Below are 16,180 nucleotides of genomic sequence, written 5' to 3'. Positions count from 1 at the left end.
GCCAAACCCATTGTCGTTGCGCGCTTAGCGATGACTATCGCCAGCCACCGAGATGGCGTCTTCAACCAATGAGGCATCTATTCCAAGAGAGTGGGATCAGGCCACTCGCCGGTCGCAAAGCTGCAGATCATGATACGGCATGCTGTTACTTCACCGTAATCGAGCCCCATGCCTAACAAGGTGACTGATCGAAGCGGAGGCGCGAGCACGGGGGCACGCAGTCCGCTCGGCGAAAATAGAAACCACAAGACCAACAAGCGGACAGGCCTGGTTGCAAGTATCCTACCCCTTCTGCGCCATCTTCTGCAGGAGGCCTCTGGAGTGACTAACGCCCTTGCAGCCCGGTTGGCGAGAGCAAGGCCGGCGAGAACTGCAGTCACGGCCATCAGCAGGAAGTGCATTTGCACAATCATTGAGAGTGTCCGTGGAAGGCGCTGTATTCGCGAACCGTGCCTGAAGGAGCCGGCCGCAGACGTGCTGGCCGCGTACGCGCCTTGCTCGGTGCGCGAAGCGAGTTTCTGCATGTTGAACCAACACGCATATCGGCCGAAACAAGACGAGGCCTCTTCCGCTCGGCGTCGGGGACATTGCGTGCCAGCCATCCTCGAGGCTGGGTGCGCTTGTATGCCTTGCACTACCTAGGTAGTACCCAAGTGATGACACGGCGATGTTGTTGCCTCGAGTCTCCCGATCGGCCAAGCAAGGCGCCGTAGGGAGGTGCGACTTTTCTACGTATACTGTACAGACTACCCTGCAGTTCATCGTTTCTCGTGCTCGTCCGACCTGTAGGACGTGGAGAGGTCAATCGAAACGGACTGTCCCGAGTTGAAGACGGACTCCAGGCGCCCTGACATTCATACTTCCGTAACCGCTGGCCCTCGTTTCTCGGTCGCCTCATGTTTGTTTTGCATTGTCTTAGGTTCGTTGGGTCGATCATCCTCGGCCAGGCGTCAACTTCAGCGATTGGAGGCATACCCTCGCCTCAACTAATCGCCGCCTCAACCGCCTGCCCTTCTCCTGGCGGCGGCGGTGTTGCTGTAAGCGCCCCGCCGGCCGCTCCGACGGGCCCCTCCCCCGGATTGTTAGCATTTACCTTGCCTTGATTAGCCGGTTCGCCAGCGCGACTACCACAGTGGATTGGTGGCTGTTGATCATGGCAGTCCGGCCACTGGAATCCTCTTAAGACTGCTGCGATACAACCTAGGAGGGTACTAACAGGTGGTACATGGATTCTTCAGCGCGCACGGGGTATTCCAGCAATGCCTCGGTTTATCAAGCGATCCACGGCTAACACGGCTTTGTCGAGTTTGCCACTCATATCACTGGCTGTCGGCGGACAGCGATCCCTCAAACTCCCGCAGTCGTCTTCAACATACCATTCAGTTTTGCAAACGCCCTGGAATCGTTCATTGAGGACCGCGCAATAACTGCTCACCATTACGATACCTGTCAGCCGGGCGTATCAAGGCACCTCTAGTACGGTACTAAGGTTACCTCTGGTAGGTAGGTCTAGCAGGAGCGCCCGTTCCCCCACAGCGCCCACCAACATGGGCCGTATCGGGGCGCCCCCCATTTCCTTTCTGGGCAGGCTCCCAGCTAAATGGGCAGCCTTGCGGTCGATTGGCCAACCCTAGAAGTGACGCCACAGGCCGCACGCAGCAGACGCCACCACCTCCTCGACTTCAAGCGCCTCGCTGAATCCTGCAGACCTAACTTGCAAACTCACATCGGCATCAACCCGCGGTCCCCCTCAACCCTTCCGTCGCTGCATGGGTCCGGCCCGACGACCCTCGTCGCCGCACAGCCGCCATGGGCAGCGCCAGTGATGCCTCGCCAGGCGGGCCGGCAGTAACAGCGACGGCGGCGGCGGCGTCATCATCTGCGGCTCGCCCGACGCCTGCTCCCTCCTTGGGCAAGCCTGCATCCGTCAGCGCTTGCGGCACGTCGTCGGGTTTCAACGGGCCTCTGGGGCATGCTGTACGCCGTACAAAGACCTTTGACGTTTCAGACTCTCTGCCCTCACGGCGGCGGCCATCTCTCGCGAGTCGCTCTGAGGCTTCTTACGATGGCACCCCACGGCGCAGCTCCAACTTCTCTGACTATAGCTCTGAGGCTCGTGATATCCTCAATCCTAGAGTCCAGGAGGGCACACAGGTCCCCGTCCCCGAGTCATCGTCTCTCGCCTCGCTTTCTCTCGCGTTTGCGCTGCTTCCAGCCGTCGCGGGTGCCCTTTTCAAGAATGGACACGCTGTTGTTACCGACGTGATGCTGCTGGGGCTCGCGGGCGTGTTCCTCCACTGGTCTGTGACGCAGCCATGGTATTGCCCTTCCTCCCATGCAGACCGAACACTTGATTGTTCCGTTCTAATGCGATCTCACAGGGTATGGTACCACTCAGCCCAGCAAATGCGCATTGAAAATGAGCCAGACAACGACATTGTCATCGAGGATGACAGCGAAACAGACGGGCCCAACCCCGGCTCACCACTGGATGATGTTCCCGAGGAGGATGAAGCACCTCGACTTGCGCCCAAATCACGCTTTGAACAGAAACAGCCCTCCAAGCCGCAGCAAGCCGCGCTTCGCGAACTCTATCGACACGAGGCTCTCGCACTGGTCGCCTGTCTTCTCCTCCCCCTCGTTAGCGCGTACCTTCTCCACGCCATCCGCTCGCAGCTCAGCCGACCTTCCGAGGGTCTCGTTTCCAACTACAACTTAACCATCTTTCTCCTTATATCAGAGCTGCGCGTTTTCTCCCACATGATAAAACTAGTGCAGTCGCGCACCCTCTATCTACAGCGCGTTGTTCATGGCAGCCCCTTTGCCCCGCCGGCCGGAGGTGTCAACAGTGCCGAGGTTGAGGACATTGTCAGCCGCCTTCAGAGGCTCGAGGCACGCTCAGTCGCCGACGAGGCCATGGCACTCGAGCAGGGTGGCGGGAGCCCGGAATCGGCGCGCGTCAAGCAAGAGGCTCTCCTAACGCGCGACGTGCGCAACGCCATCCAGCCGGAACTCGACGCGCTGAACCGCGCCGTACGTCGTTACGAGAAGAAGGCTACGCTGTTGCAGCTACAGACAGAGGCACGCTTCTCGGGGCTAGATGACAGGCTCGACGACGCCATCGCGCTCGCTGCGGCGGCGGAAAAGAACAGCGTAGCGAGCAGGAACCTCGTCGCACGCGCTGTAGAGTCAGTCACCGCCATTGTGCTCTTCCCATTTCACGCAATGCTCCAGCTGCTCGTGCTCCCGCTCAGACCGCTCCTCGCTCTGGTTGGCGGCAACAAGCGGGGCAAGGAGCCCTCTTCGACGAAGCAGATGCGTGGGAGCCGCACGGGCAAGGCGCCTGCGGTCCCACGATACAACGGTGACAGGGTGCCGGGCCGAGTGATGAAGCGATAGACGCTCCCCAAGACCAATGGTGCATCTGCGCCGCGATCCCGTCCGATACCTTTTCATTCCTTCCTCCCTTTCTTTAATCTGTTACTTTCACGAATGATACCAACAGGGATGGCCCGGTAATTTCGGTTGTGGCTTAGGATCCGGATGCTTCGTCGAACTACCACTCATCAAGTTCACAGGAGCGCAACATTGCCCACCTCTTGTCTCGATTCTCGTATTGATACCAAACATGAGCAAAGAATAATATCCAATATCCGATGGGAAAAGCGCCTTCTTCTAGGTGTCGGCCCGTCCGCCAGATACCACGTTACCGCCGAGGCTCGTCGTGGCACGTCGGGGCTCTCTGCTGCGTGCAAGCGCTCCCCCAGGCGAGCCGGTCCGTACGTGTGTACGCGGCTCCGTGAGACCATTTTCCCATTGATCAAGTCCATTCCATAGCAACATCGAGTCTGCGCGACACCGCACTCGGGGAGCACGCCCGTCTTGTGCATCGCGGCGCACCTATCAATCCGAGTTGGCGGCCGCCCATGTGTCCCGTGTCGCACGACTCCAAGGCCGCGCGGTAATACGTACTTGGTACCGTCAGGGAAAGGGCCGAGGTCAGAAGAAGGTGGCAATAATACGCATGGAAGGTTTATGCACCAAGCCGCGATGGTGGAGCCAACAATGGCAAAAGGAAGCGTCAAAAAGCGGTAAGGTGGTTGGCTGGCGGGAAGGGAGCCCTAGCAGGACTGAGACCTGCTGTAGGTTTGAAGGATCGACGGCCCGACGGCTCGACTTCGACGACGCATGCGCTGTTCTGGCCTTGCATTGCATAGGACCAACGCGACCGTCGTATGTACGAGTACTACGAGTACCTACACATTCTACGGCAGTCTACCACACAAAGGCAGTCACCAGCCGGTTCGCCATCGCCCAGCTTCGGCCGGATCGACCGATTGGGAGGGTCGCCCCGTGATCGTCATTGCCGCGTCGAGAGAGGGCCAGGCGTGCATTCATTCGACGGCACGAACGCATGCCCACGCTGAGGTGTGGCACCTGGCCCTGCTGCATTCGCCGCGATCGTGCTGTGGGCGATGGTGTGCAACGAGGAGAAGTTTTCTAGCTCAGTGCGATGGGCGCATAGCAAGGCTTTGCTTGAAAAGAGAGTTCAGTGTAGGCTGATCGGCGCAACGATAGATTGAGCCTGTGTTGCCCTCCCTTGGGCCTCGGACCGCGCCCCTCACCCCCCGGGCGTCTTCTTGCCCCTCTTGTCGTGCCAGTGCGAGCGACTTTTCGCATGCGCCAGAGGCCGCGAACGACGAGAAGAGAGGGCAGTTGCGCGTGATGATTTCATTGCGCGGCGCGGTGCGGTGACGTGTGGGGCCATTTAATCTCATGTCGACGCGCGACGGGCTGAGCGATAGCGCAGGCGCGGCAGGCGGGCGACGCATCGCAACCCTCTGATTGACGAAGCCCCATGCTCGCGGGGCCGAAAAAAGGCTCGATCGGTTCGACCGGAGGGGCGGGTCAGCCAGCCGCCAAGGACAAGCACCAAGATGGTACGTTGATTGCTGCAGTGCGAGGTGGGCTGGTTGGGGAGACGGGGTCGACTGGAGCGACCGCTCTCTTGCGTTTGCCTCCGAGGCCGATCAGGCAGACGACCGCCTCCGCACAATACGACGCAAAGCAACGCAACGCAGCACGGCAGGGACCGGTTTTACTTTCTTTTCCAGACACGTCGCCAGCGCCCCAAGATGGTTTGTTTGATGACTTGGCACCCATAGCCCCCCACGGTCGCCGGTGCCGGTGCGCCGGACGAGGGGCGGTCTCGGAGTCCTGGGCGGGGGAACACGCGATGACCTCGGCGATTGATGATGGAAGAACCCGCCCGCCGTCGAGCCTGAGGTAATATGGCGTGGGATGTGCAGCAAAGGGTTCATTCAGATGGCCCGTCCGTACACATGCCACATGCTGCGGCGCCTCTCCTGCCGGCCATGCATGGGGGCTCTGCAGCTCCGCGATGGGCCCGAACAGAGGAGAGGCAGGTCCTGATACCAAAGGGGCAGAAGAGGGTCGGTAGGCTGAACATGCGATGCGCGGTGCTGAGGGACTGGCCAGCCTTCAGATGGGTGGGAGAAAGGAAAGCCGATTTGAAAACCGGTCGCCGCGACAGGGGACTGGAAGACGCCTGACCAGTCCGTCCTGCCCCTGACAATGTGTTGTTGTAAGTGGGTGGATCCCCGAAGCTCAGCTGTGCCGTCGGTCCAAACACGATCTGAGCTTGTCAGGCCGGCTGGTGGATGTGGCTCCAGCAGAGACGCCGTTCCTGCAGGTACACGGCACGCTACGGACGGCCCCAACAGACGTACCTGATAAAGTAATAAAGGGAGTAGGGGCATTGGGGGCCGTCAGGGGACCCCGGTTCGCGACAATCGGCTTGGTGAGTTGGCGGTGCGCATGGACCGAGAGGGCCGACGATAGGGCCTCGAGGCGTCTCCAGCTCGAGCTGCTTGTTGCGCGAGCGTGTCGCCCTTGATGCCCCCGCCGCCGGTTGAATGCGACCAATATCTGGGCATTGATTGTTGTACCGACCGCGGTGTCCTACCTCCCCGAAGTCCGAAGTACCTGAGGTAGTACCTAGTAGTTACCATACTTTCGTGCGAGCTCCAAGAAACAAGAAGATCAGCCAACACCGCCCAGCACAGCAACCGCGAGACACATGGGCGTTGGCTGCACGTCATGCCGGTTGGGAGCGAGCGCGCTTCGGCCGCGCGTTGACGGACGGCTTGCTGCTCGCTTTGCTGCCGGTCCGGGCGCCCTTTTGTGTGACGACATTGACTCGTGAGCAGGCGGTGACACGGCAGGGGACGGGGACGCGGCGGCGGGGGGCGGATGGGCGGGAGCGTCCTGTGCCTCGTGTCCCTCCCTCCCCGCGAGGAGGCTATAGGTGATGGGCGCCATCGCCATCAGATTACCTCCAACCTCCACCTTCAATCTCATGCACGTAAGAAGCTCTCCAGCACGACACACACACAAAATACGACACAACACGACATGACACGGCACGACACACCAACAACCACGTCCAACCCGACGCGGCGCAACACAATGCACCACCCAAGACCGCGCTGCGCTGCGCTGCGCCTCGCCAGCCACGCTGTCCGGCAAGGACGCGCAAAAACGTGGTCGGTCTACCGTGCCATGGTGGCGAGCCGACTTTTTCTTTGTGCGATGCGCGCGACGACTTGCTTTGTGTCTTCTCCTTGCGTGACTGGTTGAGACACTTCACCTCGCCCGCCCGGCCGTGGTCTCCTCGCGCCGTATCGCCTGCGCAGTCGTATTGGGTGGCGTCCACTGAACGGCGGCCCTTTGGGGGGGGGGGAGACGTTGCCATCGCCTTGGTTGCGGTCTGGCTACGGCCTTGACGCCCGCTGACCATGTTTGCCCTTGTCCGCTTTGCTTTGTTCATTCCTATCGCTCGAAAGCCGCAATGTCGACTATCGTCTACCTGACTGCAGGCAGGTAGGTGTTGTTGCTTCTTGGATGCACCTAACGTTAGTCTGTTGGCAGGGCTCGTTGGCAGGGCCTGGCAGTCCTGGCCATCACGTCTTAATTTAGTCTGACGCGTGGGCGAGGCAGGGAAGGCGCCGATACATAGAGCGGGATTGCTTCGAACGTTCCTGGCACGGCAGTACCTAGCTAGGTACAAAGCACGAAGTACCGCACGTACGAAGTTGGACTAGGTATAGTATACTGTAGGTACACACTATTGCGTCGGAGCACATTTACCAATGAAGGCCCTGAAGCGGCCCCATCCAAGATTCGCACCTGCACCTGCAACTCCAGTCCGTGCCTTCCAAGCGTTCCTTGCTCTGTCCTCCAGCTTCAGTTCGCATTTGGTGGAGGAGTGCCTGCCAGAGGGAGGCGTGCCTCCTCCCATTTGTCCTTGTAATACTACCTAGCCAAGAAGGTGGGGTTTTCCGTGGCTGTTGCTTTGCCGCTTCCGCGTCCATGGGCCGTCCCCAGAGGGTCCCCTCCCCCTCTCAATGACCCCCCTCACAGACTTCACACCCATCCATCCACTCTTTTCCATGCACACCCCTGGCATCGCAATCTTGGACAAGACCTTGCCTTGCACGCTGCCATCGGTCCACGCCGGGCATTTTGCATCGCCAACCGAGCGCACGCTCATGCACGCCGGCAGGGCCTGCAAAATCACGAGCAACGCAACGACCCGAAGACGGACGCCGCAGCGCTGTTGCCACGAAGTCGTCGCGCGACGGGCCTCAAACAGGCGGGTCGCCGCGGCCGTGACAGGCTGCCCGGACCTAAATTCGGAACGGCCATGCGCCCACGCTCTCACCTCACCATCGTCTGAACATTCTGCGACGACGACATGGTTGGCCCCGCGGGCGTGTTCTGGGAGAGCCCGAAACGTTGCCCGACCGCCCTGTATCTGCGCCTGCGTGTTCCGTCTGGGTCGTCGCCGTTGGCCCGCGCTCGTCTGGACGTCGGGAGCGGGCCAATGACTCGGCCACGAATGCCGTCCTCGCCTCTTCCATCGCCAGGCCAGGTCGATACAGTTAGTTACCTGGCTGAGCCCTGGCGGCGCAATGCCCGTCATCCGCATCGCCTTGTGGATCCGCAGGCGACCGGGCCCCCGGCTGGGAAATTGGCCCTCCATCGCCTCTGAGCGCTAGCGTCCCAGGGCTGGGCTGTGGCCCTGCGGCAGTCTGCCAGTCCTTGCACGCCCGTCGACGTGACGCCGGGCCTCACCACCCGAGCCCATCACATCATGCGTGCTACCTACTACCTGCGCGCGGCGTTCGGCCACGATGGAAGGACTGACATGGATGGTACTTGCTTTGTACCTGGCCGGTAGGCAAGGCGGATGCCAAGTGGATGTCCATCGGGTCGATGGCTCGATCCAGAGCACCCACAGACGAGGAGCTGCCAGACAATTGCCCTTGGGTCCCCTCCTCCCCCGGGTGGTTCGTCTGGTTTCGTTCGTCTCTTTCTACTACTACTACTACTACTACTACGTCGTTGCAGTAATTATGCTTCTCCCATCCGTGTTCGACGTTTTGTCGTCTGCTATTTTCTAGCTCTCTCGTTGATGTGCCGCTTGTTTTCTCCATCGTCAAAGAGCGACACTTATCTTCCCTTGCCTCGATCCGGGGACGCCCGCTGTCTGGCTATTCCCACCGCCTGCGTCTCTGGCCCCGCGACTAGGCCGAGGCCGCCGTCTTTGGGCAGAGTACGCTGTCTCAAGCTGGACACGCGATCCCGCCTTTCTAAGACGCTGCTTGCTGTAATTGCCTCGACGGCATTGCTTCTTCTCTGGCGTTACCGACACCCGCTCGTCCGTCTCCTATTACACGACAGCTAGGCTCACAGGTTTCCTTCCCTCCCCCGGCTCTGACAGGCGACCTTCGAACATGCTGCACGGCTTTGTAGCCGTGGTGAAGCAGCTCTCCCGACTCTGACCTCTTGACACCGCCGACCAACTGCTCATCACCAAGGACAATGTTCACCAAGGCCGTACGCGTGTGGGCGATCCTGTGCCTGGTATTGGCCCTGCAGCTGGCTGCCGCCCAGAGCTTTCGGGTGGTGGTGAGGAGGCAAGATGGCGACAGGACAGTATTGCCTAGTATTACCGGTGATGTGTCGGCTCCCCCTTCGATCACCGGCATGGGCGCTTCGACGACGGGGACCGATGATGTACGCACGGCGTCAATAACATCCCCTCCGAGCGGCACGGACATGGCCAGCGCTCATCCGACTTCCTCCACCATTAGCACAGACGGACCTTTGAATAATTCCACCTTTCTGAACGGTAAGTCACTGGTGTGCGCCCTACTATTATCAACGCTGACTCGTTTCGCCTCAGCTACGATCCCCGTCGGCCAGCTACCGTTGCCTCCCCAGATAACACCGGGATGGGGCGTAGCTGGAGTCATCATGCTTATTACTGGCGTAACATACACACTGGTTGGCATCAAGAATCGTTGGATCCACACCTTCTTCTCTACAGCTTATATTACGGCGCTCGGCGTGGCGGTATTAATTATCTATGTCATGAATATCCCCGTGAGCAACGCCATTCAGGGTGGGTATGTCGTGGCTGTTGTCATGTCGGGCTGCGCCGTTGGTGCCGCCTCCATGTTCTTCAAAGAGCTGACGGAAGGGCTGGGATGCGCGCTGGGAGGTTTCTGTGTCAGCATGTGGCTGCTGTGCTTGGTGCCGGGGGGGCTGCTACAATCTGTGCCCTCCAAGGCCATCTTCATTGCTGTTTTCACGCTGGTTGGCTTCGGCTTCTATTTCAGCCGCTGGACCCGAGACTGGGCGCTCATCGGCATGATCTCGTTTGCCGGCGCCACTGTCACAGTGCTTGGCATTGACTGCTACAGTCGTGCAGGGCTCAAGGAGTTTTGGGTCTACATCTGGCAGATCAACGGGAACCTATTTCCTCTTGGCGCCGACACGTATCCCGTCACCAAGGGCATCCGGGTAGAGACTGCCGCCATCGTCATCATTGCTCTGGTCGGCATCATCTCTCAGATCAAATTATGGATCATTGTCCGGGAGAAGCGGGAGAAGAGAGCTGCGGAGCGAGCGGAGGACCAGAGAAACCTCGAAGTCGAAGAAGAAAATGTCGGCAGGCAGGTGGAGGAGACCAATGCCCGTGAGCGTCGCCGCTGGGAGCGAGTCCATGGAGAGGGCACCATCGGCAGCGGAGATTCCCGCATGTCGGATTACGGAGACTACGGGAGCGAGAAGAGGCTCAGAGGCAGCCACGCTGGCTCGTACAAACCTCGATCGTCGGCCGAGGTGTACGAGATGGCTGACATCTCCGAATCGGAACAGTCGCGCAGCGGACCCAACGCGTTGATGGAGGCAGAAGAAGCCCAGGATGGCAAGATCACAGTACGAGTGGCCGCCGAGGATGTACCCGAGTCACAGACGGACGTCGGCGACGAAGTGGATGAGAAGGCTGCGAGAATGGGCGAGAGCGCCGCAATGTCGGGCATCGGCGCGAAACGACTCTCTCAGAGAACCGCTACGAGCAAGCGAATGTCGCAAGCGCAGACAGTCACCGAGGCCCCAGAAGTCGTCCCGCTCCCGTTCACTGTCCCAGAAGATAACGATGTCGAATCTGTTTGCGACAGGTCCTCCGTCGCCACCTTTGCAGACGAAGTGGAGGATGGGACGACGACGCGACGGCAAAACGCCCGTCCCTCACAGGGATCGGCCGCGTTGTTGAGGAGCCCATCTGCAGGAGCAAAGCGCGGCCAGAGCGGTGCGAATCCAGAACCCGGTGAGAGCTCCCAACAACTGATTCAGGAGCCGAACCCCGATGATGGAGACGATGAGTCCTTGGCTGCCACTGTCGACAATGATAGCGTCAGTGGTGCCGATCGAGATTCGATATACTCTGAGCACACGCACAGGAGCCGCGAGATTCATGCCAACCTGTCACATGAGGACGCTGAAGCGGCCGCATCCTGCGACGCCAAACAAAAAGCACCCGAGGAATCAACGACGGCGGGTCAATCTCATCAAGTGGGAGGGGGGTCAGAAGAGCAACCAGAGAATGTGGAGGCCGCAGAAGAGCATACAGACGCAGCGAATGCACCCAAAAATGCCACAGATGACTCTTCTACACCTCCTGGCCCTCCACAGGAAAATGCAGGAGATTCGGCGGCGCAGAGCCAGGCAGCGTCTGCGGTCGATCCTGTGCCAGACCCTTCGGAGAAGCCAAAGTCCGCCGCCAAATCCGTCGCCACGTCCGTTGCATCGACACCCGCGAGTTTGACCCAAGATCGTCTTCCACGGCCGCTGTCGCGCGTGGCCATGTCTTATCGGACGAACGAATGGGTCAAGCACCTGAGCTACGCAGACACGCCCGATTTGGATGACTTACACGTCAGCGATGCTGGCCGTCCGGCTAAATCTGTTGCCAAGGAGCGTTCCGTGCCCGTCGACGTGGAAGAGCTTCAGAGAACGGCGACAGAGGGGATAGCTCCTTCTGCGATGAAACAGTCTGAACCCCAACCTTTGACCACGCCCCGCGCTCCTAATGTTTCGAGGCGAACGTCGAAGCAGGAACACCCCACGGGCGCTCAAATTGGCCACCGTCCTCAAGAGAGCGAGATGATCCGAAATGCAACATCCCCACCTCCACTGGCGACACTATCGCCAACCCCTCCGGCAGGTATCGGCCCGTCTCGATCGACATCGTCGATGGCTTTGCGAAAAGTGTCTCCAGGATTCGATCCTATAGTGGAGGAGCGGCAGATCGAGCCGCCCATCGCAGAGTCCGGTCACGAGGAAGCGTCAAGGTCGAGCACTGTATCGCGAAGTCCGTCTCTTGCCGGCACCGAAGCACCACAGCGTGCTGCAGTACTCGGCGTCGTGTCCTACGCGAGCCCTCAGACGCTGATCGGGCAGCGCGAGATGTTTCTGCGGAGTAAATCGCAGGCAAGTCTCCTCGCACAGTCGCCCGAGCCGACGTTTGCGGTACATGGTCCTGGTCCTGGCAGCGATGCTGGATCGATGTATAACTATCCTGTTCCGGCTTCACAGCTTAACGTCGCCGACCCTGACGATCTCCCTTTGAGTCAACGGAGGCAGATAATGCGGCAGAGCAGCCTCATGTCCTTATCCCAGCCGAACAACTCGGTTCACCGCCTGTCCCATGTCGGTCATGAGAGTGCGGAAAGTCTGCCTTTCAACTCTCATCAGCCCAAAAGGTCGTCGACGTTGCTCAATCGGTCCGCACGCGACTCGCAGCTCGCCAGTTTCCGCCAGTCGGTGCAGCAGGACCTCCGCTCTGGGACGCCAATCATGGCTACATCCGGACGAGAGTCCCCCTTTACCGCGTCCTCGCTCCTAGGCAATCGCGAGGCCGAAGTGCAGCGCAACATTGAGATGCAACGCAACGTGCTGATGGGCCAGAAGGAGGCCGAATCTCAGCGGAGAGAGATGCAGCGACGCGAAAAGGAGTACCTCGATCGCGCTTTTGACGAGCGCATGAGGAGTGGGGACTTGCTCGAGGTGCACCGCGAAGCGATGCGAAAGATGCAAAAGGGGGCCCGATAATAAATGAGGGGGAAGTCAGGGGGCCTCCTACTACCAACGAAATCGAGTCACGACAAAAGACGACGACGACACACATGCCTTTATCGACTTACATACGTTTCATTCCGCTCTTTTTGTTCATGCATTGCCGGTTGTTGCTTGTGCACGACATGCTGTTGATACCAAAGGCTATTTTTTGGCGCTAGGACTTGAAACCCAGGCGCACATTGAAAATATAGGGGAGCACATCTGAACGACATAATGGGGGTTTGGAGGGGGGTGGGGGTAGTAGATAGGATCCATTTGACAACATTTTCAAGAACACCGTTCAAAATACTTTGCAGGATACGACGTATTGTGAATGCAGAATGGATGCAACCGTATCGGTCAAGGTAGAATTGTTGAATGGAGGGTGGGTACTGGCTTCAGGTGGACCATCCATACGGTGGTATGAGTTGAAATGTTCTCTGGTGCCTTCGACACCAACAATAGTAGTAGTGTGGAGTGTGATGACTCCAGGGGGCATGTGACTTTTCAAGCATGAATGCTTGTATGATCTAGATCAGATGTCCAAGGCCCTCAGATCGGCCAACACCCAACGCCGACAGCCCGTATTAGATGCCATTGCAAGCCCTTGTAATAACGCCCGACCTTTTCATCCTATTTTCCGTGCCCATCCTGCCCTAGACGGGGAAAATGAACATATGAGGCGCATCGACTCTTTATTGCCCCTGGTTGGCGCTCGAATGGAGCAGCGTCGACGTGAACTCCGAGTCCACCCTGGCACGCCTGTCTCTCGACTGCTCGCCTACCACCCAGCCCAAGCTCAGGCGGGCCTCCTCGTCGTGGGCTTCTAAGATGCGCGGATGTGACGTAGTGCTTGCTTGAGATCCGTAGCTCACGGGCCGATCCGGTCCTCCCTGCGCAGCCGTTGCGCGCTCTGACCTCGATGATGGCGAGCACCAGGGTAGGTGTAGGTTAAAATGAGTCCGGAAGGGAAATGGGTTGCGGTGGATGGGATTTGGGATCGTTTCATGTGCGCCCGCCGCTCCAGGCTCCGCGGACTGATGCAGGTGTTGCGCCGCTGGCTCCTCACCGCGTTCCACGTCGACGTCGTCACTGACGGCGGGCTCCGGGCCTCGTGTTACTGAGTCGCGGCGGGTGTTATTGGTGCTGGGCGTGAGACTCTTCAGCGCGTGCGAATAGGCTGTTGAGCCGCTGGTGACAGTTGAACTAGAGCGGCTTGTCAGCAATTGATGGCAGCGGTGAGACTTGGACCCATGGCTTGGAACTTACCCTCCTCTCGTCGTGGTTGTCGCGGTTGAGCCGTAAGAGCCACTTCCTGACCTGCTCTTGTCTGGATCATAGACCTCGTTGAGGCCGGGGAAAATGCGTCCGAGCCTGAGCATCAGCAATCCTTTTCGGTAGATGTTCACGGCGTCTCTGGTAGTGCCGAAGAAACCAAAGATAGGTATGGCAGTAAGAATAGCAATGTATTGGGTATTCCTGTACCCCCAGCTGACTTGATCTGAAGGGAGCATGCCAATCGTGTTCCAGGGGAATAGGCCGGGCGGGTTGTGGATCAAGTCGTAATTGAACGGCTCCAGGGCGCCCATGTCGATGATGTTGAGCACGGTGAGGGCGATGACGATTGGGAAAAAGGGCACGATGATAGATACAACCATGAGGTAGAGTCTCCGGCGTGTCCGGACACTACGGCGATGGATTGTGCTGTTGGTTGAGAGAGCCGGTTCGTTGGTCCTGGACAATTGACGAAATCGGAAAAATATGAGAACTAGACGCAAGACTCAGCGGACCCACACGTGAAGATGTTAGGCTGGAGAGAGCTCTAAATGGATGACATACCCGAATATGCCAGAGTCACAGCAGCCACGACCGGGGGTGGTATGACGAAGAAGACGAGATAGGGCCAGGATGACGAGGTGGACCAGTCGCAGCCGCTCAAGGTGCCGATGACATATCTGTTCGCCGCGAGGGGATACGTCCAGGCTATCACGGACAATGGCCAGGGGAAAATGATGAGGGCCTGCACGAGGATTCGCCTGCGCCTCTCCTTGATTGACAGCGGGTTCGCACGCAGCCGCCCGACTTGTATAGCCAGATTTCGCATGATGGCGAGCAGGCACGTGAGAAACAGCGCCTTGGCGCCGTTGCGGAAGAAGTTGTCCAGGTCGCAGAAGCCGAATCCCGGCCACCAGGATGCCGTATCGTTGTTGCGCCAGATGAGCGAGTTGACAACGGTGTCAAGGTTCAAGAATATAATGTTGAGGACGTAGAGCGAGGCGGCAAACTCGCCGTTGCGGGCCAGTATCCAGAAGGGCACCAGGCATACTAGGTCGGCGATGATGCCCAGCGCGACGCGGAAGCCAAGGTTCACGGTGAGGGAGGTGGGTTGCTGGGCGAGCAGGCTCGGGACCGGAACGACGAGTGCGTCGCCGACGTGTTTGGCGTTGGCGAGCAGCGAGTCCATGACGTCTGGTTGAGGTGTGTTGATCCAGTGCTCTCTCTGAGGATTGACGTCGCCGCAGATGTAGAGGGAAATTGTTGAGCTGATGTGAGAGACCTTTTGCAGGTGGAATTGCAAAGATCCTGATGAGGAGGAGTAGGAGGAGTAGGAGGAGGAAAAAGAAGCACAGCTCGTGGCGAGACCGAAGACCGGAGCTGAAGCTAAGATCTGCGGGAAACAATAAAGACAGCACTGGGATGGCCGCGCAGCCGGCTTATAGACTCATCAAACAATAGAGCCCAAATTCAAAATCCAGAGTAGATCCCGGAATCCCCTTCCAAGCTGGCCGGAAAAGAAACGTCACCACTTCCTGGGCATTGGATAATATTCGACAAGGAAGAGACACCAGGCCGTCCGGTCGAGGCTTACCGACGGCGGCAGCAGCAGCTGCTGCTGCTGGGGATGAGGGGGGGGGGGGGCAAACAAAACTCGGGATCGAGCCAAGAGCAAGTCTGGACTTTCGACTTCAGCCGTTCGCGAGGATATTGAGCTGACGACAGGAGGTATGCGGCTGCTGCTGCTGATGCTGCTGCTTCTTGACCTTGTCCATGGTCGGTGTGGGCTGTTGTAGATGGGCGATGCGGCGGCGGCAAGGCGGGCGGATATGGGTTGTCAAGGTATATGCCGTCCAAAGTGTTTCTCCCGCACGGCAGTCAGAGAGGGCCGGGGTGGCGGGACAAGGAAGAGGGGGGGAGGGGGGGCCAACACAGACCCCAGAGCCTGTGATCAGATATTTGTCTTCAGCGCCGTTAGTGCCGGTGAGGGTCTCGGTCGTGGGGGGTTTGCGTGTGTTTGCATGGCGTTTATTCGGGAGGTCCTATTGATGCCCCGATTAGGAAATACCAACTGGCGGCAAAGGGTGGGTCGTGCGGGACTGGTGGCTTGATCATGTAAACGGCTTCGGGAGGCTCACCACTAGCCGTTGACAGTCAAGTCAGTCAAACTCCTCAGCCCCTCCCCGGACCCCCCGGCCCTTTTGCCTGCACTTGTTGCGACGCAGGTGCTGCATGGTGGAAGCAAATTTAGAATATGACGAGTCCGGATGTGATTATGTGGTAGTTAGTGCTACTACCCGGGCCGCAGTGGGATGGGTATTAGAGTTGATCGGCGACGCCCTCCCGCGCCGATCAGCTCTCTTGCCCATGCCTGCAGGACCACCATGCCGACAGTCCGGACCCTTGAAGCTATGCG

At 59.0% G+C, this 16,180-nt stretch overlaps 3 protein-coding genes across 3 annotated transcripts; 2 read left to right on the top strand and 1 right to left on the bottom strand.

Annotated features, from left to right (window-relative positions):
- Positions 1 to 1,809: 1,809 nt before the first annotated feature.
- On the top strand, positions 1,810 to 3,399 carry JDV02_000842 (uncharacterized protein; the record flags this gene model as incomplete). Its single annotated transcript, XM_047981706.1, has 2 exons — positions 1,810 to 2,318; positions 2,382 to 3,399. The coding sequence occupies 2 exons, from the start codon at positions 1,810 to 1,812 to the stop codon at positions 3,397 to 3,399; spliced, it is 1,527 nt and encodes a 508-aa protein (XP_047837666.1).
- A 4,074-nt stretch (positions 3,400 to 7,473) lies between these two features.
- JDV02_000841 (uncharacterized protein) lies at positions 7,474 to 12,785 on the top strand. The gene is made up of 2 exons (XM_047981705.1): positions 7,474 to 9,217; positions 9,272 to 12,785. The coding sequence occupies exons 1-2, from the start codon at positions 8,908 to 8,910 to the stop codon at positions 12,481 to 12,483; spliced, it is 3,522 nt and encodes a 1,173-aa protein (XP_047837665.1). The 5' UTR covers positions 7,474 to 8,907; the 3' UTR covers positions 12,484 to 12,785.
- A 395-nt stretch (positions 12,786 to 13,180) lies between these two features.
- JDV02_000840 (uncharacterized protein) lies at positions 13,181 to 15,271 on the bottom strand. Its single transcript, XM_047981704.1, has 3 exons — positions 14,329 to 15,271; positions 13,759 to 14,257; positions 13,181 to 13,695 (listed from the first exon to the last, which is right to left on the bottom strand). Exons 1-3 carry the CDS (start codon positions 14,951 to 14,953, stop codon positions 13,185 to 13,187), a joined length of 1,635 nt encoding a protein of 544 aa, XP_047837664.1. The 5' UTR covers positions 14,954 to 15,271; the 3' UTR covers positions 13,181 to 13,184.
- Between the last annotated feature and the right edge of the window lie 909 nt (positions 15,272 to 16,180).

Source organism: Purpureocillium takamizusanense, chromosome 1 (genome assembly GCF_022605165.1).
Source record: "Purpureocillium takamizusanense chromosome 1, complete sequence".
Lineage (NCBI taxonomy): Eukaryota > Fungi > Ascomycota > Sordariomycetes > Hypocreales > Ophiocordycipitaceae > Purpureocillium > Purpureocillium takamizusanense.
Note: the sequence above shows the minus strand (reverse complement) of the source record. Positions and strands in the feature narration are given on the sequence as shown.